The sequence below is a fragment of the Protopterus annectens genome, chromosome 15.part0, assembly GCF_019279795.1.
Source record: "Protopterus annectens isolate FY-2018-M chromosome 15.part0, PAN1.0, whole genome shotgun sequence".
Lineage (NCBI taxonomy): Eukaryota > Metazoa > Chordata > Ceratodontiformes > Protopteridae > Protopterus > Protopterus annectens.
This window is the reverse complement of record NC_056749.1, coordinates 592,138,029-592,156,978: the sequence shown is the minus strand read 5'-3', so window position 1 is coordinate 592,156,978 and position 18,950 is coordinate 592,138,029. Positions and strand designations below refer to the sequence as shown.

Genomic DNA, 18,950 nt, shown 5'->3' with positions numbered 1-18,950 from the left:
TTAAATGGAGTACTTTTTTTTTTTTGTCAGTTCAAAAGTTGTGTAAAATAACTGAAAACATTTCTTCTGTGGAAAAAATGTCTTTGTTTTATTTTTGTGGGGCTGGTGTCATGTTTTAAAGTGATTTTTACTATGTTTTTTTTTCTGTCAAAAAAACAACTTTTGTGGACTGGTAGTGCTTACTGGCAATTGCTGCTCGCTTTCCCCAGGAAAGAGCCATCATTTTTGGCTTGATCATGGAAGAGACTACTTGTCCAATTGTCAGTCATTCTTCCAGCCAATAAAAAGAAAAAATCAAGTGAGCAGCCTTTGCCATCACAGAAGACAAGCAATTTGCCTCAACCACAGGTGGGTAACTCTGCTGTGAGCATATGTTGCATCTCAGACCACTTATTTTTTTATCCCGGATTCCCTCTGGTGTAGCACCTACAGCCACAGTGGATCAGTGGTTAGCCACATCCTATGTGGCTATTGGGGTCCCCTCAGTGGGAAAGGGAGAGCCACTGTTGTTGATCCAGGGAGAGGAAACAGGAAAAGTTTCCCTGTGTCAGTCTGCTCATGTTAAAATATTCTTGAAAGGGGTTTTTCATAAGATGCCTCCAGAAAAGTCAGTGGCTCCTCCTTCATATCTTAATTTTCTGTTAGCGAGGCTAGCACCTGCTCCATTTGAAGCAGTGAATCTGGCTGACTTGAGGTTCTTAACATGAAAAACAGTTTTACTGATTGCTCTAACCTCTGTAAGAAAGTTTTCTTAGTTGCAAACTCATCGTGAGTCCTATCTCATTTTACATAGGGACAGGGATTATTTGAGAACTATTCCTTCTTTTATGCATAAAGTAGTATCTGAGTTAACTGTAAGCCAAGCTATCCATCTCACTGTTTTTTCCTGAACCTAAAATGAGGGAGAAATGATACTCCATACCTTGGATGTCCACAGAAAACTTGGGTACTATATTGACAGAACTGAATCTTTTAGATCTTCAGATTGATTGTTCATTTTTTACGAAGATAAGAAGGGGTATCCTGTGTCAAACTGACTATTTCTAAATGGCTGTCTAAGGCTATTACCTTTTTTAATAGTTTCTATACAAAAAACTATTCTACGCAGGGTCAATGCCTTCTCTACCAGGGCCTTGGCTTCATCTGTGGCTTTTTGGAAAGAGTTGGATTCTAGAAGTATTATAAAAGCTGCTGCCTGGTCATCTGTACATTTATAAAACACTGTAAGCTTGATTCCTTCTCTAGGTCCAGATCAAACTTTGCTTGAGCCATTCTCCAGGGCCTTTTGAATTCTTCTCCTTCCACCTCCCAAATGTTGTGAGCTAAGGCTACTGCAGCAGTGATCAGTATGATGAACAGTTGTGTAAGTTGAATTTACTATAACAGTGGATGTTCAAATGATCACTGCCTCAGTAACTGCTCTCTCACTCCACTCCCCTTGTTTTTTGCTGTGTTTTTTATGCTATGGTATGGACATTTATTTTTTTTTTGTTTCTAGTATTGGCCTTTCATGGCTCAGTCTCCCCTTTTCTGTGGACAGGAAAGCTCTGAGGGGCTTGGTGACCAAACCTGTCTTTTAATCAGCTCAACTTGAGCTGCCTGGCAGTTTTAGTGCATGGAAGTTGCCCTGAAGCTTGAGAAGCTGGTTGGCTGTTATAGCTAAGATCATTCAAACATCTATTGTTATGGTAAATTTTAATCTACACAACTGTACTCTCTTCCTTCTTTTGGAACTGTTTAAGGGCAATTACCACAAGCTTCGATACTGATTCAATTTACTCACACAAGAACAGGGTTGTTTGATGCATTCAGACCCCAAACAACTACAACTGATTGGCTGGATGATAGGGTCTTAATATCTTTTAGACACTTGTTTTCTGAGGCTCTGCAGCAGGTACTAATGGAGGCAAGAAAGTCTGCTACTACAAAACCATATATAAGCAAATGAAAAAGTTTTTCTAATTGATGCCAACAAAATAACCAGCATTCATTCGGGGCTAGTGTTTCTCTGGTTTAAGATTATTTTGTGTTATTTGCTATCCTATGGCCTGCCTTACTCCTCTGTCAACATTCATTTGTCTGCCATCTCATCATGTCTGTCTATGGCTTCCCCATGTAGTTTCATGTGAAAATGTTTTTGAATGAGGTACTACATAAGAAGCCTCCCAGAAAACTGGTGGCTTTTCCTTGGGATATTAATTTTGAGTTACAGAAGTTAACACTTGCTCTGTCTAAACCAGCTCATCTTGTTGACATGAGATTCTTAACATGGAAAGAAGTTTTGCTGATTGCTCTGACCTCTGCAAGAACAGTATCCAAGTTGCTGGCTCTTATGGTGGGTTAACCTTATCTCATCATTCATAGAAACAGGACTTCTTTGAAAATTAGTCCTTTTATGCCTAAAGTGGTTTCCAGGTTTACTTTAAACCAATTTATTAATTTCCCTATTTTCTTTCCAGAACCTAAAAATGAAGGAGAAAGGATGCTTCGCATGTTCGATATCTACAGGCAGCTCAGGTACTACCATGACAAAACAAAATATTTCAGAACTTCTGATCAGTTTTTCACTTCTTGTGAAGATAAAAAGAAGGGATAGCCATGTCAAAGCAGACTATTTACAAAATGGTTGTTTCAGGCTAATACCTTTTATTATGCCCATCATAATAAAATTATTCCAGGCAGGGGTAAAGCTCACTTTACCAGGGCCTTGTCTTCATCAGTGTCTTTTTGGAAAGGGTCAGACTACAGAAGTATTCTAGAAGCAGCAACTTGTTCTTCGGTGCTAACTTTTACAAAGCACCATAAACTTTATTCCTTCTCGAAGTGTAGGACAGGCTTTACTAGGACCATTCTCCAGGGGTTCTGGAACCTTTCCCCTTCCACCTCCCAGATGTTATAAGCTATGGTAATCTACCCATATTGCTTAGGCTTAGGCAGAAGTGGTCTTTATGAAGAATGTAGGACAGTTGTGTTAGTAAACTTACCACAACAGTAGATGTTCGAATTATCACTCCTGCAGCAGTCACTCCCTCCATCCCCATTGTTTTTTGTGCTTTAGTACTTTTTCTGTTCCCAGCAATGCCTGTCAGGCCTTACCCTCCCTCTTTCAGTTGACATGAAAGCTCTGAAGGGCTTGGCACCCAAACCTGGCTTTTTAGTCAGCTCAAGCAAACTAATGATTCGGGGACTTGGCAGGTGCCCTGAAGCTTTGGAAGCTGGCCAGCTGTTGTATAAAGGATATAATCCATATAGCTTGTGTACTGCAGCAGTGATTGTTCAAACATCTACTCTTATGATAAGTTTACTTAAGCAGCTGTACTATGCCTGCCCTCTGGGTTTTGTGGCTAGGGATGGAAATGTAGCAATAATTTGAACTATATTATATATGTCTTCCTTTACTTTCTGTAAATGCCACATTACCCATTAATGATTACTTTCTGTGAAAATTTTATCTAACAGAAGTGCCTATTTTTTCACCAAACAGCTTGTGTCTTTTTTTTTTTTTATTCTTAACTGAGTGAGAATGTTAAAAGAATGGAGTGGAATGCATATATACTCAGAGCAGTGAGTACCATTTTTCAACTGAAATATTTAGTGCTACACTGAAACTGAGAGCTCTAAAAACTGATTACTTTAAAATCCATGTGTAGGACAAATCCTCTGTTGGTTGTCTTTTTAGGATCCTTGCTTGGAGTGCAATGGAGATTAATCAGCTGCTGTTAACACCTTGTTGTTAATAAACTTAATTTGTTAGGTTTCACTGAATTTTTCTTTGTATTCATATAGGTGAATGGAGTTAATCTTCGAAGTGCGACACATGAGCAGGCAGCAGCAGCACTGAAGCGAGCAGGGCAGACCGTCACAATTGTGGCACAGTATCAGCCTGAAGGTAAGGTACAGTTTAATTCATTTAAGTGCAAACTCGCCTTTAGAAACTGTCCATTCTGTACATAGCTGCGTGACTTTTGCTGAGTGATGTTATTTTTTTTATCAAATTCGCCCTTGCTTGTAGAAGGTTTACTGATATTTTTCCACAGTTAGAACTATTTATGAGTGTCGGAAGCACATTATTAAAATAAGTGTGTGGATTTTTTCTTAGTATAATACTGTTGAATCTATTATTTGCAAATACATTGTACAAAAAGAATGCATTCTTCATTCTGGCCATCTGTTATGATTTTGTGTGACAAGATCATAAACTTCCAGTACTCACAGGTTGAGGAGTATATTCCTTTGTTCTAGAAATATATGCCAATATGGTATGCAGTAGTGGCTTTGGTATGCAGGGTATGCACAGATCACTGAATAATGTCCTTCTGTTCTCATGTTGCAGTATTTCAAACCCTTGGGTTATCCTCTGCTAGCTACCCAAACATCCGGCCAGTATACAAAGGCTTCTAGTCACTGCTAGGTACATTCGACATTTGATGTTGGCTGAGGGAGCATGGGCCATAAAATTGGCATCTGCATGTACCTTTCCTCAGAACCTCTCTGTCACCAGTTGAACGGCAGCTCTTCCTGCTGTCCCTGCCATTGGATTTTCAAATTAAAAGAGGAACATTTGGAATCTGCTGAGATAGGTATAGCTGTAGTGTTCAGGAGGCCGCAGAACCTAGGGCGGAAAGCACATCAGTGGAGGTCTTGCAAATATCAGCCACTGACAGTGAGGGGAACCTAGGCTCATTAGAGCCGTCCAGACAGGCTCTTCTACTGCTTCAGAGTAAACAGAATCTAGACTTGCTTTAGCCCCTATGCCTTCTAGGTCTTCCCTGAAAAAGAAGCAAAATTGCTTTTATGGGCCTAAGGACTGCTATGCCTGCTTCTTCACTGGCTCCCCCACCTCTCCTTAGTCCCAGGCCTCAGGTTGATAACACTGTCCAACCTGAAGCTGAGGATTCCTCAGGCTCCTCTTAAGAGTGTTCTCTTTCCTATGTGTCACAGATGCCCTCCCCTCTTGGGTATGCTTCCCCAGAGGAGGACTCTTTTGAGACAGACTCCCCAAGAGAGGACCTCACCTTTGCTGAGACCATCTCAGAAATGAGAGAATATTTTAAGTGTGATTCCTCTGAAATGTCAGAGGTCCAAAAAATATACTAGATACTATGAGCTCTTGCAGATGGACATTCCTGCTCCTTCTGCCATTCCTCCAGTTTTACCAGCCTTCTAGGATGCTTTCAATGCAGCCTCTGTGAATCCAGATTCCCAACCACCTGCCCCTTGAAGGACTGACAGAGTCCGTAAAGTCCCTGAAGGGGCTAAATTCCTGATTAAATGCCTTGCTGCAGACCCTGGCACTGTCTCAGTCTCTGCAGATAAACCATCCAGACTGATTCCCTCCACCTCTGTCCTTCCCACAGACTAGGACAGTAAGACAGTGGAGCACATTGGCAAAGAAGTTTACATTTCCGTTACCTTGGCCTTTGGGGCAGTAAATTACCAGGCACATATGTCCAAGTATGGTCTGGCCCTTTTGGCTTAGGTCATTAGGCTTTTAGCAGACCTCCCTGACTCACCTGCCAAGGCTCAAATATCTAGCCTCATCTCATTGTCTTCTCAAGTCACAAGATATTCAATTAGATGCAGCTATGATGCTGCAGAAGCCTCTGCCAGATCAGCAGCAGCCTCTGCCTCAGTCCTTAGAAGATACTCATGGTTAAGATTACAGCCCTTACCTAATGATATTAGGTCCAAACTCTTGGATGCTCCCCTGGATAACTCTGCCCTTTTTTGGAGCTAAAGTAGCTGAGCTATTCAAGACCCTTCAGCAAAAGGGGAAAGAACTCCAGGACCTCAAACACTTGTTCATCTCCCCTATCCCCAAATTTCATAGGATCCACCCACTAAAACCCAGTTCATTCGAAAACACTGTGCTCCAACCTTCCCATTCTAGGAGCAGAAAGAGCACCAGGAAGCAACAGACCCCTTTCCAAGCCTACTCAAACTCCTGCCCAGAAGCCTCAGTTTCAAGACAGGACAAGTAGTCTGTGACTACTTGCCTTTGCTGTCCACATCTCCAAGCTTCATTCCCCTGTCCCTAAGTCTCTCTCACTGCCTTCCAGTTTGGCAAAGCATTACCTCAGACAAATGATTCTTGTCCATTATAGAAAAGGGTTATTTCATGACCTGGATCATCCCTCCCTGGAGAGGCATCCCACAGCCACCCAAAGACCAGCTTCCCCTGTTTCAGCCAGTCATAGACAACCTCCTTTCTCAAGGAACCATACAACCTGTTCCCCTGGCAGAACAAGATAAGGGCTTTTATTCCAGACTCTTCCTAGTACCAAGGAAAGATGGATCATGGAGACCTATCCTAGATCTCTCCCACCTCAACCTTTTCTTACAAGTACCCACCTTCTGTATGCTTACTGTACAGACCCTCTTTCCCTTGGTAATGCCTCAGGGTTTTCTAGCCACTTTGGACATAAAGGATGCCTACCTACACATCCAGATAAGGCCCAACTACAGGAAGTACTTAAATTTTTCTGTGGGTTCCTCACATTTTCAGTTCTCTGCCTTGCCTTTCAAACTGTCTGCAGCTTCAAGGGTATTCACCAAGTGTCTGGCTCCCGTTATTGCTTATTGCAGGGTCCAAGGAATTCAAATATTTCCATACCTGCATGACCTCCTGATACAGGCAGAATGTTCTAGATCCCTACACTACCAACTACACAAAGTTATCTCAGTCCTGCAGGCACTGGTATTCAACATCAATTACCCCAAGTCCAACCTGAATTCCTCCCAGGGCCAAGTTTTCCTGGGGTGCAGAATAAGGACAGATGTCATGAGAGCATTCTTTCCACCCCACCAAATCCCAGTTCATTCGAAAACACTGTGCTCCAACCTCTTTCCTCCAGGCCACTGCTATGACAGACAGACAATATCTCAGATTACTGGGTCATATGGCTTCCACTATCCCAATGCTGCCATTAGCAAGACTCCACATGAGATAATTGTAATGGTACCTGAGGTCAACATGGACCCAACATTTACACCCCTTGGACTTCAACATTTCCTTCCTTCCCTGCCTGCAGAAGGAGATCCTCTGGTGGTTGGAGCAAATCACACTCAACTGAGGACTCTTCTTACAACCCCTTCTCCCAGTTCAGAAGATGTACACAGATGCCTCAGATCTGGGCTGGAGAGCTGCTTTAGGCAGCCTGAGGGTGCAGGGTACCTGGTCAGACACCTTCAGGCAGGAGCACATCAACATTAGGGAAATGAGAGCAATCTTATTTGCCTTGAGAGCTATTCTACATATCTTAAAACAAGGACCCCTGAAATTGTTCACAGACAACACTACAGTTCGGTGGTATGTGAACAATTGGGGGGGGGGGGCAAAGTCCTACTTGCTATGCAGACTTGCACTCCAAGCCTGGGAACTGGTGGCCCAATAGGGAGTCTCTCTGCAGACAGTTTATATCCCTTCAGCACAGAACATTCAGGCAGACAGTCTGAGCAAGTCCATGTCACAATCCCATGAATGGGTGCTTCACAGGGATGTGTTCCTGGACACTGTCCACAAGTGGGGTACACCACAAGTATATCTGTTTCCCTCCCCTCTGAACAGACAACTACCAATATTTTGCACCAGGCTACCCAGTCCCCTAGTGAGGGCAATGGACACATTTTCAATCTCTTGGAAGGAGATGTTTCTCTATGCATTCCCCCCTTCCTACTTCATCAAAACGTCCTACTGAAAATCCAGGAGGATAAACCAAAAATCTTGTTGGTGACTCCCTTTTGGCCAAGACAGCATTGGTTCCCCCTCTGTCTGCATTGAGCCAGGGGCAATTGTTACAAGTTACCTCACAGAGTGGACCTTGTCACACAGGACAAGGGATCCCATCCATCCCCACCTGGAATTTCTGAACCTAACTCTGTGGGTGATAAAATCTTGATCCTTTACAGACACCTTTACACTGAGGATGTGCTAACAGACCTGCAGGAGGACAGGAAACCTAATACTAGGCGGTCTTTTTTGTCTAAATGGGGAAGATTCTCCATGTGGTGTCTACAAAGACAGCTGGACCCACTGGAAGATGAGGTCCCCTTAATGCGGTCCTGTCTGTGTGAAATATTGCAAGCAGGGCTGTCATATTCCTCTGTTAAGGCCTACCTTGCTGCTATTTCAGCTTGTCTGCCTCTTGACCCTCCTCTTGCATCCCATCTTCCTGCAAAGTTATTCCTCAAGGGAGTACTGCATCTCAGGCCCCCCAGGAAGCCAGTTCCACCTCCATAGGACCTGAGCTACATTTTAGAGAAGCTCATGGTGGTACCCTTTGAACCAGCATCTAAAGCATCCCTAAAACACTGTACTTGGAAGACTGTACTCCTGATGGCCCTGACATCAGCCAGAAGAGTGTCAGAGCTCCAGGCCCTCATGGCAACTGCTGACTTTCTCCTCTTCTACAAAGAGTGACCCTGAGGATCAGGCCCTCCTTCATGCCCAAGGTGGTCAATGAGCTGTCCTTAAACCAAGGCATTCACCTGCCCAGCTTTCTCCCACATCCCCAGAATGACAGTGAGGGAGTCTTGTATTCCCTTGATGTTCACAGACAGCTTAGATTTTACCTTGACAAGACCAAGTCCATTAGGAAATCAGAGCAATTATTTGTCTCCTTTCACCCCAGGGCTCTGGGAAAAGCGGTGACAAAACAGGAAATTTCTGATTGGGTTTGCAGGGCAATATCCTGTTGCTACACCTACCATGGAAAACATCAAAATTCAAAAATTAAGGCCCACTCTACTAGAGCCATGGCTTCATCTGGAGCCTTCTTTAAAGGACTGGATACTGCTTCCATTCTACACGCAGCTACATGGACATCTGTCCATACCTTCACTAAGCATTACAGACTGGATCATATCTCCAGATCTGGAGCAGGACCTGCTAGGGCAATTCTACATGGTTTCATAAAAAACAGTTCCATGCCACCCCTCCCCCCTTCTTCCCTTTGAGCTTTGGCACTCACCCAAGGGTTTGGAATGCTGCAACATGGGAACAGAAGGACATAAAATAGTTGTGTAAAATCTTACCATAACCAGAGATGTCCTTCTCTTCCATGTAACAGTATTCATTCCCTCCCTCCTACCCTCCATTTCAATTAAAATTATTCCTTCTTGGATGACACAGGACTTATATAGCTGTCCTGGGACTGGAGTCTGACTGGGGCGTTCATTTCCGAGGAAAGATACGTGCAGATGTCACTTTTATGGCCCATGCTCCCTCGGCCAACGTCAAACGTCCCACATACCTAGCAGTGACTAGAAGCTTTTGTATGCTGGCTGGACGTTCAGGTAGCTAGCAGAGGATAACCCAAGGGTTTGGAATACTGCAACATGGAAGAGAAGGATATCTATGGTTATGGTAAGATTTTACACAACTATTTTTTTCATCTGTTCGCATACACACACACACACAAATATATACATATATGATATATATAGACACACATGTATTCCTACATACACACAGATATTTGTGTTGTGCATACAAAATGCTTACATGAAATATATTTTGCTGAAAACTAATTTTTCTTTCTTTAATTAATAAAATGTAAGAGTTTTATAACTAAATTGTTTCATGTTTGTAGGTATTTGTACTGCCCTAGTGTAAGATTTCATTTTTAAATTTGCTCATTTTTTTTTTGTTAAAATGGCAGATGTGTTTCAGTTGTATGTACAATATAAAAATAACAACAGGACATCTAGAAATTAAATGAAACTCATTTTTTAGACATTTTGTGCTAAAAGGATTTCATCTACTATTTCATTTTTGCTTTTTTACACTGGGAAAATATAATCTGCATAATTGTTCACATTTACAAAAGAAATAAAATAAAACACTTCTCACTTTGTAGATAACCTCATGGTAAATCCTTAGCTGATAGTACTCTGCCGATACAATTTTGTTAAGGTCATCACATTTTGAGTGGGATTTAGGAATACAGTGGTGTTTTGCAACACTTTCCTTACGTAGTAAGGAGTCAGATTCATGGTTTTCATTTATTTACACTTTGTTGGCTGGGTTAGTCTCACTAGGCCAATAGCCTTTTTTCAGAGGAGCCCTAAAGTGATATTTATACTGACTAGGGTAAATATGGCCAGGACACTGGAAACTTCTGCATGTACCTGAGCTACCACGAACTCAAGCAATTGGGAGCTTTTTTAACATTTGTCCAAGAGACAGCAGACTTTGGAGTGCAGCATCCCCCTTAGGCTGCACTATAGTGTCAGTATTAGAAAATTAATCCAACTGCTTGGTGTGAGAATAGAGCCCACAGCCTTCTGCATCAAAGGCAAGTTTGCTACCTTAGAATGTATGGAGTTTTAACAATCTGCAAAAAGGAAGCGTTCATGTGATAGGATACAGAGCAAGACGTGCACATATAACAATAAAGCCTGTGAAATATTTACATATAAATATATGCTGATGTGTATTTGGCCAGCATTAGCCATCTCTATGGACTAAGTGGAGTTAGCTCTACAACATAAAAAAAAACACATCATAATGAAAATTAGTATGAACATGAACATGAAAAAATGTACAGGTAAAGAAACAAATAAATGTACAGGTAAAGGTACTGTTTAGCAGGCCTGCCAGGAATAATTGCTGATACCGTGGTAAGATAAGTGCATTATTGTCACCGTCATATGCATTGTAAGTTCAAAGAAGCATGGGGGCAGCAGATATAATAAAATCTCATACTGTGTTGTATATTTCTAAAAGGGAAATGAAGAGAAAAATTCTCTTGGATTTTAAAATTAACAGAAGTGGTATCCCAATGGTTCTTGAGAAGTACAGACCTCTGACTACTCTCATATGCAAAAGCATCAGAAGAATTATCATGGAAATGATTACCAATGACAAAGAAAACTTTTGGGCACTAGAACCAACCCAGTTTGTTTTTGTCAAAGGCAGGTCATGCCTACTGAACCTGGTGGACTTGTTTGTAAAGGTCACCAAGGCAGAGGATGAGGGCAAACTGGTGCATACTGCGTACCTTGACCTAGCTAAGGCATTTGATACAATACCCACCTCAGGTATTGTAAACAAACTCATGGAATTAAATGAGGCATAAATCCCTGAGGTTGTTTAGACACATTCTGGGATATTATTGAGGCCCATGAAAGCTGTGTTCTTAGCCTTAGAAAGTGCATCCAAGACCAGCTCCCTGCTGATAGTTGGTGGCATTATATTAGATGGTATTTCCTGTGGTGTCGCTGGGGGTGAGAGGGAGGTAATGTTGGAGCTGTACTATTTCTATATAAGCGATATGTACTATGTGTGTGTGTGTGTGTGTGTGTGTGTGTGTGTGTGTGTGTGTGTGTGTCTACACCTCAATATATATGTATGTTTATATATATATATATATATATATATATATATATATATATACACATATACACAGACACACACACACACACACACATATATATATATATATATATATATATATATATATATATATATATATACATATACATACATACATACATATACATATACAGAGAGAGACACAGAGAGAGATATAGATATAGATTTAGATTTATAGTCTTTTAACCTTTCCAGCAATGAGCTTCAGGTATTTCCCAGTCCTACATTCCTTCTCTGTGCGCTCTGTTCTTCTTGAGAAATTTCATACTCTACCAGCCTTTTCTTCATTTCACCCTCTGATTTTTGCAGTTATATCAGATCACCTGAATAGCTAGTTAAAGCTTCTGTTTCCAATCTTTTGTTATTTGAGTTGATGTATTCATTCAGACTTTCATATATTGTAATTACCTCTGTGTACATTTGATTTATTTTTCCCTCTAAATTACTGGAAGCCATTTCTTCAACCAAAGATGAAATCTGAAGTGCTTTTTGCTGAACAGCTGCAAAATCCTTCCCAGCCAGTGTTTTCTTTTCACTTTTTCTGGTTGATTTTCTTTCAGGTTCTCTATTTTTTTTATTTTTTCTGGCATCCAGGCAGTGTATTTAACTAACCAAATAACTGAATTTTACCCAAATAACAGTTTCAATGGCAATTATTTCATTAATTTTCTGTTTTCTTATTGAAAGAGTTGAAATTAAGCTGTTGATCAGTATGCAGCCATCTTGGAAGTCCCCAAGTGACTAATTAGCTTTAAGAGATTGTTAAAGACAGCAGCAAACATCTGTGCTGATATTAATGACAACCATCACCATGGCTTTTATGACATTTTTTTTTCATTTCGTCCCAAGTACCACTAATTACAAGCATGCTGCTATTAAGGCTCCATCCAGTCCTTACAAGAATATCTACAACAATAGGAATGGATACCATTTTTAGAACTGCAAGGAGGTCTGAAAAACAGATGGCTTCATCATAAATGTGTTTGGTGTGTTGGCACTGTGCTTGGCTTCAGTGCAACCAGGAGATCTTATTGAGGGAATCCATATCAGTTCCCAAGAACTCTTATCCCCCTCAACAAATGACCACAAACATCAAAAGTCCCTCTCACAGACCAGCCACCAAGCAACCACATGCATCAGAATCCCTCCCTTCCTTCCCCACTGCATAGCCACACACACATTGTTCTAAACAGCAGTGCAAAAATAGAAAACCACAAGAGCAAGCATTTCAGCAGGAAGGGGTTAACCCCCCCGTTATTTATATATATTATATATATATATATATATATATATATATACATATATATATATAATATATATCGTGCCTGAGATCATGCAAACTTGAAAATGAAAACATTTAATACTATGTACTGTGAACATTTTTTTCTGCACAGTACTTGCATGATCTCCAGTTCAACAAGTTTACAATATGTAAAGGCATGCTCAATGACCAATATACTCTGTCAACAGCACTACTTAATATCCAGTGTCATTAGGCAGGGGTGTGATCTCTGCCCTTTGTTATTTGCATTATATTTAGAACCATTGGCAAAGAAAATAAGGGACTCAGAAATCCAAGGATATAATTGGTATGGTAGTTAAGAAAAGCTGGCTATATTTGCAGATGATAGTATTTTATACCTGACAAAACCAGAAAAGGATATTTCAGTGTTGTGGAACATTTTAAGACAGTTTCAATTTTTTTCGGGATACAAAATTAATGAAACTAAAATAAAGGCAGTAGCTGTAAATTGTGTACCCCCACACAAATTCGTTCAGCAATATCTATAGTTATGGAGACATGATAAACTGAAGTACTTAGGAGTATGGATTAAAAATTATTCTAGTTTGGCAGCTAAGGATAAGGAAAGACCAGCACTGGTAGAGTTTTTAATAAAATCTACAATAGAAGCTGCTATTAAAAAATTAATAATTAGCGCAGCATATAAATATTGCATGATAACTATAAGAATCAATCAGAGGAGATTAGAAAGGATTGGGAAGAGAGACTGGATAAGCAATTCACAAAGAAACAATGGGGGGATATGTGTATGTCTCCCAAATGTGCAACAAAGTCTAGAAAATATAGGATCTTTGCTTGAGGTGTTTACTTACATATTTTTATACCCCAAGTAGACTCAAGAAAATTTTTCCTCAGGTAGACAGGAAATGTTGGAAGTGTGATGGGGAAGAAAGAGGCAACTGGGAACATATTTTCTGGGAGTGTAATGAGGTGGCAGATGTGAAGGATTCCCTGCAGACTTCTCTGTCAGAGATACTAGGTAAGTAAATTGTTGTAACTAAGGAAATTATTTTTTGAGCTATGATACAAAATTAGAATTGTCTAGACATAGTAAGGCCTTGCTGAGTCTAATTATGATGGCTGACAAAAAAGCAGTTGGTAGAAAATGGAAATCAAAGTTTAAAACAACTTTACTAGAAGTAGTGAATATAGTAACAGAGATAACAGAACTAGAATTTGGGTCTTTAGAAAAGGGTAGGAGCAAATTACATAGGAAAAATGGAAATTGTGGGAACAGTACATGCAGAGGAGGAATAAGGTTTCAAAGAAGGCAGGATTTGAATGAGCTATGTAATGTTTGACTGACAATGACTGGCTAGATTATAAGTGATGCATAATGTTTGCTTGCAACTACAATTGCGCTAACATGGTTTGTAATGTATAATGTTTGCAACTTGAATTGTGTCAGGATGGTTGTGTTTTCATTTATATAAAAGTAAGCTTGCCTATATCATATGTGATCATTTAATAAAGATATTTTTGATAAAAAAAAATTAAATAAATAACCAGTGTCTTGGGACTTGATTAGTGAAAATTGTCTAATCTGTCCAAAGGCAATGTGCACTGCTCTGCATCTGACATATAGCACATCTGCCCTCCACTGATTCTTGCTTAACAGCAAACTCCTCTGGTTAGAAAGAATGTCATATTTTGCAGGGAATATAAGACATTCCCTTAAGCCTTATCTGATAGTGTAAGTGCAGCAGTCTCATATATCAACAGAACTTCATTATAATGTCTATCATTTACAGGCCCACTCTGCTCTGGAACACATACCTGGGCATCCTAAGATGCTTTGGATGTCCTGATAAATAAGGAGCAGCACTACAATACAGGCTTGACAAGTTTAATAAGCTTTTCTGTTGTGTGTGCCATGCTGTACAACATGACTGCCAGAAGGTAACTACCCAGGATGTACGCAGATATCCTGTCCTTCGTGAGCCACCAGCACCTCAACAACCTTTGCTCAGGGCTGAAAGTGAAAGCAGTGACTAGTAGGACAATGGAGATCAGCGAGCTCCCAACATGGATGCAAAGCCCATTACAGGTTAGCAGTGAAAACTGGTAGCAGATAGCATATACCTAAATATCATGTTTAAACACACATCTGGAAGCACCACACAACAGTGCAAGCTATGTCTTTATCTGTGTGGTGCAGTGCATGGTGTATTTACATGGTTTATCAGACTTTATCACAAAACACCAGTAAAAAAACTGTCATGATGGTTAGCCATCATCATTTGCAGAGGTGATACAAGACACACAAAACAACAGTCCATAACCTACAGATAGTACTGACCATAGGACTGTCTTGTGTATTTAAAAATAAGCATGAAGATAACAGTCCAGCATGGATGTTAGAGAACTTCTAATACAGCCATACAAAGTTAATGAGGATTATCTAACATGAATGAATCTGAATCACTTTATGTGGTAACTCTACAGCTAAAATGTTCTGGGATAGTTGACACCTGAGCTAGTCCTCATCTTTTTGCAAACAAGTGATGACTTCTATCTCTGTACTGATCTCAACATGTAATCTTGCACATACATTATTGGAAGATTCAGAAAATGGGACAGTATGATTTAAACTCTATATGATGTATTCTGTACTTGATTTGTAATATATTAAACTATATTATATCATTGTAATGCTTTATACTGATAGCTTACTGTTTTAACTGTCAGTTATAGGGTGTATCTCATGTTGGATGCATCAAAGTAACTGTATGAGGTATTACTGACACAGCTGCTGGGGCAAGTACTGTATGAGGTATTACTGATACAGCTGCTGGGGCAAGTTGCATGTACATTACAGTAATCAATGTGAGTGATGTTGCTATAGCTGGTGTGTCATACATCACAGTGTACATGCTGTAACATATTGGTTTTACAAAATGTGTATGTGCCTTTAAGTATGCCTTCTGAATGGGAAGTTCCCATAGTCTTAATCAGGAATCATCCAGTATTAGCTGGCTAATAACGTACTAATTTAATTCATTGTGGTATATACCGAGGAGGCCTGCAAGAAAACAACCAAAGGGTTCCTGACGTGGAGGATCATCAGAGAGATAAACAGGAGCTTTCCTGAAGGCTCTTGATGCATGCTGTATGAATGTCAAGTTGGGGCCCATTGTAAAGATGTAATTGGTGATGTACAATGTTTGCAACTAAAATTATGTCAATATGGTTTGTGATGTGTAATGCTTTCAGCTAGGATTACGTCAATATGGTTTTTCCTTTATATAAATATATGATTACCTGTGTCATAAGTGATAATTTAATAAAGATGTTTCTTGTTTAAAAAAAAAGAATTTTGTTGTTAAGACTATTTCTTATGTAAAGAGCACTTCAGAGGTTTTTGTTAGATTTAACAATATTGTTTAGCAAGAGGATTATTATTGGCTTATCCTGGATGTAAAGAGTTTGAATACTTCTGTACAGCATAATCATGGCATTAAGGTGGTTTTGCATTATTTGAGAGAATTTTTCCTGTTACATTTTAGCATTGTTATGATTTTGGTTGTGTCATTTTTAAGTGCATGACATGGTTTATTCAAATAAAGGTACAGCAATGGGTGTTTCTTATACACCAACATGTTCTAATATTTATATGGCAAATTTTCAAAGGACATTTATGGTTGCACATACTTTTATGGTTAACATTGATGTGCAGTGTGATGTACAGTTAATGTCCAACTGAAAAGCCACCAAATAATGTGACATCTCCCACTATCCTGGGTCAGTAACTAAGGAGCTTCAATCCTCACTACTGACTCCAGTGTGAGACCGTCACTTAAACAGGAGTAATATTCCACAATTTTCCCTTAAAAGGAACACACTCTACAATCCGGAACTGGACTGTATACTTCTGTCCACCCCAAACATAACTCCTTGTTACACAATTCAGAGCAGTGTGTCCCAGTTTAAGACCTGTGATACATGCACATTTAAATCTCACACATCAAAACAAATCTGGGAAAGCCTGACACAGATTTCCAGCTGTGTCCTTTCCCCAAAATAATATGGTAATTCTACCACCAATCAGGGAGTCTTCATGCCCTTTTAAAGGGTTGTCCAATTATGAAAATTAGATATTAAAACAAATAATAATAAATGACCTAAGCTGCCAGGCTTTCGGAGTGGCCCGGGAAATTATCAAGGCAAGTATAAGCACTCTCAAATTCTCAAATCACTAAAGAAAGTACTGATTGACCAGCCACAATATAAGTTAGAAAAAAGTATTTAATATTGAGGAAAATGATTAAGAATATAAAACAGTAATTTCCAATAAACAAACAGAACTCAATCACAAGGAAAATGAAATCAATGCTGAAGGATAGAAGTCCAGCATTTAGAGAAACTCTGATCTAACTGATTAGTTATAATTTCCTAATTAACACTGTCCATGATCTAAACTAAATTATTACAACAGAGCAAAGGCAGACTTACAGTTCTTGGTGAGTCCTTTTGATTATCCACTGCACATTGTATCTGTGAACAACCCACATATGGCTGTTAACTGCAACTGAAAACTGACTACTAACTGTCTTCAGCAGGCTCTTTTGTAGATTCCAGTTCTAATTTTCATTTCATATTTTGAAAATCAACCATCTGTTTACTAAAGTTCCTTCCTGTCTTTCAGCTTCTGACAGTAACACATAGCAACTGTCAACATTCCAGTGACATCATCTGCAGATCATCTGAATCTGAGACAGTTTGCCTTTAGAATCTTTCTTCACAAATATGCATAGTTAGAAATGTAAAAGGACAGTGTTCAAGTCTTTAAAACATTCTGTACAAACAGATTATAAATCAACATATAAGAACTTATTTACAATGTCATAGCTAGTCATGCTGGCATATAATACACAGGTTAATCTGACATTATGTACACGAACTCAGCTGGACATGCTAGCACAAATAACAATGTCTAATTTCTTCACGTGCAGTGTGTGAGATGTATAGATGATTTGCTTTTTTGTATAAAGGGAATGCATTAGAAGTAGATTTTCTGAATTTTTGTAATACTAATGAATGGAGTATTGAATTTGACTTTGCAGTTTCAGATAGGTCTGCAAATTATTTGGACATACAGCTGATGGGAAATAGTGGTTTATTGGTTACATACAAATTATTTTGGAAGGATACTTCAACAAATAATTTTTTACAAGTTACTAGTGCACATCCCCCACATTTGATCTAGTCATTGCATTTAGGAGAATTGACAAGGCTTAACATTAATACCACAGGTGTTGAAGCACTCCCATATTTGTTGCATGAAATGGAAGTTAGACTTAAATAGAGGGGTTATTCTGAAAATTTGGTACAGGAGTACAGAAATAAAGTTTTTGTTGTTAATGTTGAGGTAGTAGAGGATGGATTTATTAGAAAGAGTAATTTTGGTAGTATTAAGGGTATGAATGAGATGTTCATTGTGTTTCACTGTTGCAGTCATCACTGTAGGGTTCTTCCTGCCGGCAGGCAGTCCTCGGTCGGCCAGAATCCCAAAGTCTGGGTCCAGCGTCGGCTGTTCAGTCATGTTCCCTGACGTCAGAGCGCCAGGAGTACAAAGCTGCCAGCTGACGCCATGTTCTTCAGTCTTTCTTGCCATGCGGTGAAAGCAGTTCGCAAGTGCCGGTCAGCTGACTCCTGATATTTTTTCGTGCTTCAGTCCGAAGACTTACTTCTTCTTCTCAAAGCTAAGTACCCCATTGGGGAAACTTTTTTCTTGCTCCAGTCCGATGTCAGAAAAAGTTAATAATCGCATTTCTTGTGGGAAGCAAATACCTCATAAGGATTTCCATTCTTACTGTATTCCTTGTTTGGGCCCTGACCACGACGTAGGTAGTTGTCGGTTTTGTGCTAGATTTAACCAACGTACGATTAAGCGGAGGTACGATTTTGCTTTTCACTACTTTGGTAGGCGATTTAATTATAAAATGTCGTCGGACACGCTTCCGACTACCGGAGTTCACAAACGACGCAAGGATAAGGACAGGCCTCTGAGGTCCAAATCAGACGACGTTACACAACCAGAGCCAGCTTCATGTTCGGCCGTCGTCAGTGAGGCGCTTTCGCAGCCCCTGTCATCGGCCATTTCAGAACCGATAGCCGAAACGGACTCCCACGAGGAGCCAACTAGGCCTTTGAGCACTCCAGCTGCAGGACCTTCGGACAATGCTCCCTCGGATGGGTCCGGAGCCGCTGTGCAGGTACCGGCGTCCGAGGGGGTTTTCAGGCCTACACAGCTTCTGATAAAGGCAAAACCCA

The 18,950-nt window shown here is 40.0% G+C and overlaps 1 protein-coding gene across 1 annotated transcript in view; it reads left to right on the top strand.

Moving 5' to 3' along the window:
* Positions 1-18,950, top strand: part of DLG3 (discs large MAGUK scaffold protein 3) — a 3,698,230-nt gene that overhangs the window by 2,483,470 nt on the left and 1,195,810 nt on the right. The window contains exon 14 of the mRNA XM_044057417.1: positions 3,787-3,889. Within this exon, the coding sequence (XP_043913352.1) occupies positions 3,787-3,889 (103 nt within the window). The remainder of the gene's footprint in view (positions 1-3,786; positions 3,890-18,950) is intronic.